Source organism: Meles meles, chromosome 1 (genome assembly GCF_922984935.1).
Source record: "Meles meles chromosome 1, mMelMel3.1 paternal haplotype, whole genome shotgun sequence".
Taxonomy (NCBI): domain Eukaryota; kingdom Metazoa; phylum Chordata; class Mammalia; order Carnivora; family Mustelidae; genus Meles; species Meles meles.
Genome location: NC_060066.1, coordinates 121,199,895 through 121,208,041, shown reverse-complemented (window position 1 = coordinate 121,208,041; position 8,147 = coordinate 121,199,895). Strand labels below are relative to the sequence as shown.

Below are 8,147 nucleotides of genomic sequence, written 5' to 3'. Positions count from 1 at the left end.
CACAACTAGGCAGAGAGGCAGGCAGAGAGAGAGAGAGGAGGAAGCAGGCTCCCTGTGGAGCAGAGAGCCCGATGCGGGACTCGATCCCAGGACCCTGAGACCATGACCTGAGCCGAAGGCAGTGGCCTAAACCACTGAGCCACCCAGGTGCCCCTAACAAGCATTTTTGAGGAAACATTCATGGGACTAATTTTGCCAGAGTGGTCCGGGGAGCACCTGTTGCTCTTTTAAAGCAGGGCACTCTATAGTCCTGATAACAGGATGAGCTGAGGCTAGGCTTTATATGGATAGAGAGTTCTGATGCTGAGGGCGGAAGGGAGGTCAGGTTCAAAGTGTGCGGGAACAGGCAGTCACTCCGGAGGCCGGGAGGGATGCAGGATCCTCCAGTGAACTGCTCGGAGAACCTGGGCCATACAGGGAGTTTTCAAGTGTGGTGGGAAATGCAGACTTGGTTAGAATCTCAGCTTTGCTGATTTTTTTTAAAATTTTTTTTAAATTTTTTAATTTTATTTATTTGACAGACAGAGATCTCAAGTAGTTGGAGAGGCAGGCAGAGAGAGAGGAGGAAGCAGGCTTCCCGCTGAGCAGAGAGCCCGATGTGGGGCTCGATCCCAGGACCCTGGGACCATGACCTGAGCCGAAGGCAGAGGCTTAACCCACTGAGCCATCCAGGTGCCCCAGCTTTGCTGATTTTTTAAGCCTGGGGACTCCGGACGGGTTACCCTGAGTCTGTTTTCAGATCTGTGAGATGTAGCTAAAACTACTTTGCAAGTTTTTTGGTGAGGACTACAATATAGAGAGATGGTAGAACAGAAGAACCGGTAGGAGATCTCTGTATATGCACACACAATCCTACTTTGGCGGCATCGGATCACATACAATCCCACTTTAGCCTGCAGCTCTGTACAGACCGGAAAATCAGCGGTCTCCAGCCCTGAGCTCTTTGCAGCACTCTTTTCATCAATAAATATGGGGGCACTCTGCCCCATCTTGAAGGTTGTTATGAAGAATAAAGGAGGAACTATGTTTGTTTATTAGTTTCATTCAATAAAGTTGCCTCCTGTGTGTCAGGCATTGTGCTAGACAGAGGGCCTATGTGCGGGCAGAGAGTGGTCTGAGATGTGGCGTAAGAGGTGGCCAGGGGCCGGATCTTGCAGCACGTGGGAGACCATGTAACAGTTTCAGGTTTTGTTCTACAAGCAATGGGAAGTGTAGCACTGTGTCTGCTACAAAGTGAGCACCTTATACATGTTTCTTTCTGAGCATTCCCACCAGCATGTGCTTTTAGAAATTCAAGTTCAGCATATCTAAACTCAAACCCAGCCATCTTTGCTCTCTGACCCTTCCCTCTGAGTTGACCGCTCCTTTCCAAGGCACCTAGTTCTTCCTATCTCTAGATTAGACAATGCAGTTACCTTCCTTTGTTCTCTTTTCCTTTCTGCTGATTTTTAAATATTTATTTATTTATTTGACAGAGTGAGAGATCACAAGTAGGCAGGGAGGCAGGCAAGAGGGGGAAGCAGGCTCCCTGCTGAGCCCGATATGGGGCTCGATCCTGGGATCCTGAGATCATGACCTGAGCTGAAGGCTTAACCCACTGAGCCACCCAGGTGGCCCATCTGCCGATTTTTAAAAAAATTGTCTCTCATGTTTGATCCTGAGCTAAGGACTTTATCTTGCTGAGCCTATTTCTTCCTCTGAAATGGGGCCATAGCTTGTAAGAGGATTAAATGAGCTAAATGCATGTAAATTGTTTAGCATGTGTCTAGCGTGTAGCAAATCTAAAGATCAGCTCTTATCACTCAGGGTTATGAACTGGAAATAAATACTAAGAGCAAGTTTTTCTGCTTGAAAAGAAGTGAGTTTGGTCTACCTTGTCAGATTCATCTTTCAGCTGAGATTAGAGGCTTACTTATTCCGAACTCCATTCTGCTAACAGGGTAAGGCCCAGGATTCTTAAAAAGTAGATATTTAAGTTCCTTCCCTACCTCCCAGCTTTTCCACCTCCTACCTTAGGACCAAACTAAAACATTTAGTATTACATAAATAGTCCACCTGGTCTATCACTGTTGTTTGCTATTGCCACTCCCTCTGCCTGGGAAGGCCTAAGGTCTTTCCATAAATCTCTCTTCTATTAGTTATACATTCTTCTATTTGGCCAGTATTTAGTGCCTACTGTGTCCTGGTACTAAGTACTTGGAATACACTTATTAAGACAAAGCCCCTGCCCTCAAAACCTACGCAGAGGCAGGCCAGACAAATATAATGTAACATACAAACAATTTTTTATATACAAAACAAACATATGTACTACATGTCAAGTATTGAAGACAATGTATGTGCACATCCCTTCTATCAAAGTACGAACGCAAAGGCTAGAACCAGGTCTTAATGCAAAATCTTTGTATCTTCTTATAGTATTTTGTATTTGGAGGTGCTTGATATTTTGGAATAAATAATATTCTGGAGATTCTTTTATACTGTCAAATACTAAATTGCTAAAGAGTAATAGGACTGCATTTAAATTCAACAAAATGAGGTCATCTGTGCCTGCCTGTGCTCCATTTTGCTGTTGAGAACTATAAAGGTTAAAGAAAAGATAATGTTGTCTTTTATGTTCAGGTGTTAGATTTTTTTTTTCTCGCCAAACATGCCTATTTTTATAATGGTCTCGTGTTTAAAGTACAAGCTCAGAGTTGGGAGTCTTTTTTTTTTTTTTTAAAGATTTTATTTACTTATTTGAGAGTCCAAGAGAGAGGGAGAACATGAGCGGGGGGGCGGGGAGAGGAGAGAGGGAGCAGCAGACTCTCCAACGAGCAGAAAGACCGATGTGGGACTCGATACAAGGACCCTGGGATCATGGTATGAGCCCATGGCGGACGCTTAACTGTCTGAGCTGCCCAGGCATCACTGAGTTACTCTGCAAACCCCTTAGCCTTAGTTACACAAAGGCAAAATGGGGCAGCTAAGAGTACATACAGGGTTATCAGTGAGAATTAAATGAGTTCCTGGTATCTAATAGGTACTTAATGATGATAGCTATTATGTTGTTAGGGGGTGGGAATAGGCTTAATTGGTTTTCAGTATCCATGGACACTTGTGTGACTGTCTGTAGTTCAGGAAGCTTCTGAGAGAGAAGAGACTGACTTGGAGCAAAGACTTAAAAAAAAGTTATAATTTGGTAATTCAAAAAAATGAACATTTGCTAAGAATTTGAAGAATCCAGAAAAGAGCCAAGCTTTCCTCTGACCAGATTTATTGAACGTAAGAAAATTCTATGTACAAAATGACTGGGACCTGCTGCTTCAAAACATGATCCTTTCTTACTAATATTTGGATAAGTCAGTCCATTGAGTGTCCAAAAGAAGCGTACTCTAAAATTAAGAGAAAAGCGCCCAATGCACACGAAATAAATGGCCTGACTACTGGGACTGGTGTAGTTGTCTAAGATAATTTACACAGGCAGGATCGAGCCCCGACGACAGGCCGCTACAGAACCGCCGTGAGCCGTCAGGAGGCCATCTTGTGCACCGCCACCGTGATGCCGTCGTGTTTCTGGATCATGATGTTCCTGAAAGGCAAAGATATTCCGTAAAATGTTACAAGTGGGAGTCTGCTGAAGACTAAAGACACTGTTTGGTTTAGGGTACAACTAAAAAAGTACTATTTATCTTTTTTTTAAGGTACAAAAGCAATATATGAATATAAGAAAACATTTGGGAAATACAGAAAAGTATAAAATATATAAATGAATCTATAATCCTACAGCTCAGAGAAGGCACTACTGTGTTTTGTTAGCTGCGTGTATACCATCCGTGCATTTGTCTGCTCTTTTTACAAAACTGACCACACTGTGCAGTTCCGTACTCTGCTTTCATCACTTACTACTACTCTGAGGATGCTCACCTGGAACAGCTTTAGTATTTCTATTACTACGGAAGTGGTTTCTGTTCCTTGATCGGTCTTTGCCTATGCTATTTATTACTTTCGTTTTCTTGTCAGGACAATTCTTACTCTTCATTTAAATGTCACTGTGGTCTGAAAGCACGTTAAGCTTCGGAGATCAGTCTATTTTGTGGTCCAAAGAGTGAAGAGCCTCTCTCCAAGTTCTCTGAATGCAAATTGCTAATAACACAGGGCAGGCCCCACTCAACCTTCCCAGCGACTTTGCTGATTAAAAAGGAAAGAATCTGTCAACATGTACTCACCCATTATCTGATTCTAGACACACCACAGGGATATCAGTGGGGTCCGAGGTCAGCTTAGCTGCTTGCTGGGCTAGAACGGATATCACCCCAGCATGCTCATCTGACAGGGTCCCACGGCCTGGAAGACAGACATGTAATCATGTCAATGAGTACACAGCTATAGTAGAATCTCTCACTGATTTATTCACAAAAAGGCGGCTCAGTTCATGGTCTTTTAGGTTAGGTACCGACATGAAATGATTTTGTCCTGATACTCCGCTGGTTACATCAACGAGAAAGCCGGACAACAGTTCTTAAATCAATAAAGCGTCAGGAGACACTCAATTTCCAATCACTGTCATCACCCTCTCTGAACACCTTCTTGCGCCTATAAGGAAGCTATAATTCAAGTCAGTCTGAAAGCCATAAATGCCTTTTACAGGAAGCTTCGTGAAACCAACAAGACACTCAAAGGTGAAGTTGACAAAAAGCAGTAAGGGCAAGAGACTTGTTGAAACGAATAATTTCCTCATGGGAAATCTGATTTTCTTTTAGCGAGCTCAACCTCAAAGGATACAAAAGTCTTTCTTAGGAGTTCAGTTGCAAGATCACCTTGGTTGACAGTAGACGTGAATATTCTGTGCGCAGTTATTTCGACTTGAATAAGCCGACTGTTTTCAAACACAAACTTAACTGGCTTTTTGTTAATATTTGTTTTCGCCTGTAGATAATCTTGGGTGCCCGACACAAAAGGTAATTACTGCGTTTACACTTCCACATACAAAGGCAGCACAAGCTCGCCTGCCTGGAACTACGGAGGGTAACAGACACACCGGTGTGGCAGAGCCGGCGGATTTCCTATGGTTACAGAAAACGCTAACTGGACAGACGGTGCAGGCTTTTGGGTCCTGAAGGTTTCTTGGAGGAACTATTTTCATTTTAGATTTCCACACCTGAATTTCAGGCTTTCCATCAACCAGCACCTCAAGTAAATCTGCCTTTTTTCTCCCAACTAGATTTGTGTAAAATCTGAGTTACACAGATTGCCTCTTTCAGTTACCCTCCCGGCAGAAATTCAGAGCTTTAAAAATTCCTACAGTAAAGAGGAGTAAGGAGGGAGGAGTCCTTGGTTTATGAGTCAGGACATGAATTAGCTGAACACTTTAGTTACTTACCTTTCAGGATTTATCTCCTCATCTGTAACTCTTACCATTTATTGAGCATCATGTCTGGGTTCTGTGCTGAGTGTTTCACACACATTATATAATCTTACAGCACCGTGACTAAGAGGTTTTGGAGCCAGACTGAAATCCTATCTCAAACCTAGCTCTGTGACCTAGGGCGAGTTACTCAACCTCAATTTCTTCATCTGGCTCAAAGGGCTGCTACAAGGATTAAATGACTTAGTTTGGGGAAAGCACTTAGAATGGTGCCCGGCACATAGCAGGTGCTCAAGAAATGCAATTTTGTAATTACTGTCATTATTAAATCATAACCCAGTACAGAGATCCTGGGTTGGCATAGCCTTGGCAGCTCACGTCCTTTCCACCCATGTTAGCCAACTGCCCTAGACCTTTGCTGCCCAATGCCGCCTCGTTAGCCAAGGCCTGCCTGCTCAGCACCATCCTGTGCCCCAGAGAGGCCCAGATGAGGGCTGCACCTGTGCAGGCAGCCTTGGTGCTCATGCAGGGTCCGGGCAGTTCTACAGACGGGCTGCCAGTATCCTGATGTGCCTCCTCTGACGTGAGAGGGAATCAAAGACCATGTTTTTTATAAAAACAAACCAAAGTCTTTAAACTCAGTGAAAAAACTGACCCAGAAAAGCTCTAGGTAAATTCCCATTTGATGAAAAGAACAAATGGCTTAGACCGTGTGGACCAAGTGGAGATTATTGTGGCCATGGAGGAGGACTTTGGGTTTCACATTCTTGATACAGATGTGGAGAAGTTATTATGCCCAGAAGAAATTGTATATTACACTGCAGATAAGAAGGATGTACATGAATAAAATATCAGACCCCTTTCCCCACTTAGAGAAGACAAGGAAGATACTGGTGAGTATCTGGAAGTGACATTATCGCTGACTTTGAAAGAGTAATTCTGTTTAGACTTGTATTTAAACTAAGAGTTTTTACCTTTGAAAAGAAATCTATACAACCAACCAATTAGCCAATCAACAAAAACAACCCAGCAGAGAAACTGAGGCTCGGAATTTTTGGTCCAAGGTCACACTATTAGCAATGGAAGCGCAGGGGGCTGACCCCATGCGTTCAACTCTGAAGCTCTTATTTCTACTGCCTACTCTCTTAACTCAGGTGTATTCGGACTACAAAACAGCACTGTCCATCTTCCTGGGTTACTGTGAAAATCAGAGATAAAGTACACAAAACCCTAGCAGTCTGCACCCATTCTCAACCAATGGTACCTGATGTCATTATCTGAGGTCCTTGCTAGACCCAATTTAAAACAATTCAAATACTATTTGAGTAGAAACAATTTCTAGTGCTAGAACTGCAAGGACCACTTCTACCGTCATAAATACCAACTGAAAAGTTTCAATTTTCTAATCCCGTTTGGAGATAAACTCTACTCTCACCAAAGAACCCAGAAAGCCGCACGATAACAGGAAGTACAAAAACTAGAGAACAGCACTCTAGGCTCCTAGTCAATATCAAATGCTATGCAATGCACCAGAGTTGATCGTGACATACTTACAGCCCAGATTAAGTCCTTGTGAATCTGTGCACAGGACTCCAACAATGGATGGATTCTTCATTCTAATTCCAGGAGCACCAGAGGAATGAAGCAGATGATGTCAGGAAATGAATTTAAATAATTATAACACACACCTACAGGTTTTTCTATGTACCAGGCACTGTTGCGCTTTAAACCACTGCTTTTTAATCACGCTGAGAAAAATTAAACTACAATGAACTAATTTAAATTTAATAGTTAAACCAATGTACGTGTGATGGGAGAAAAGATTATGTCAGGTACTGCTGAGCTTCCGAGAGCCGCAAACATGACAATTTATCGGTATTTTGTCGCTGTTGTTCAAAAGGACGAAAAAACACTGGTTGCCTCCAGGAGGGGAAGTGGGAGAAACCGAGAGGCGCTGGTGGCAGGGAGCTGTTTCCCGGTGCGCCTTCTTGTACTTTCAATTTTACACCTTACGTAGATATTACTTGTTCGAAAATCTGAGAGGTCTTTCGTTTCCTCAAGCACCAAGGAACTGGTTACAGACGCGAGAAGAGGCTTGTGTTTATGTTCACGTTGCAGGGTTCGCTTTGCACACCTGGTACAACCTTCCCCCAAATGAACCCATTTCCTAAAACTACTGAGGAACGACCCTGCCATGCAGACAACTGCAACGCGACGGGCGGTTTTGGCCTTGGGCTGCGGAGACTAGCTCCCCGAGGGAGGGTGCGGAGCCCCGGCGGGATTGCGGGATTTTAATACCGGGTCACCCCCTCCACTCCGCGGCCGCGGGACAGGGCTCGCCGAGTCACCCTCTCCCCTGCCCCCAGGCCCGAGGGTAGCGCGGCGTCCCCGACACGCCTGGCCGGCAATCTCAGCGCGCGTCCCGTGTCCCGCTGAAGTCCCCCCGCCGCGCTACTCACGTGTCCTCCAAGTGCTGCTCCAAGGTGGCCTCCATCCCGCCCGCCCGGCCCGGGATCCCGCAGCTCGACACCTCCTTCTCCGCCCCAGGCCCGGGGCGCGTCTCGCTCACGTGACCCGGGCCGGGCGCAGCGGGGGACGGCGCCTCCGAAGGGACAAACTTCGCCGGGTGACCTCCGCGCTGTGTTTAGAAAAGTTGGTTCCGCCTCCTCCGCCCAGATCCGCGAGCGGGTGACGCGAGTAATTCCCGCACGGGAAAGGTATGCGGCCGGGCTGCAGGGCCTCGGTTCCGGCCTGGCACTGTGTCTCGGCGATGTCGACCTTTGCATTCCCGTTCAACCGA

General features: G+C 45.2%; 1 protein-coding gene across 1 annotated transcript; it reads right to left on the bottom strand.

Annotated features, from left to right (window-relative positions):
• Window positions 1-3,239: 3,239 nt before the first annotated feature.
• LAMTOR5 (late endosomal/lysosomal adaptor, MAPK and MTOR activator 5) lies at window positions 3,240-7,941 on the bottom strand. The gene is made up of 4 exons (XM_045979803.1): window positions 7,807-7,941; window positions 6,902-6,963; window positions 4,209-4,326; window positions 3,240-3,571 (listed from the first exon to the last, which is right to left on the bottom strand). The coding sequence occupies exons 1-4, from the start codon at window positions 7,839-7,841 to the stop codon at window positions 3,511-3,513; spliced, it is 276 nt and encodes a 91-aa protein (XP_045835759.1). The 5' UTR covers window positions 7,842-7,941; the 3' UTR covers window positions 3,240-3,510.
• Between the last annotated feature and the right edge of the window lie 206 nt (window positions 7,942-8,147).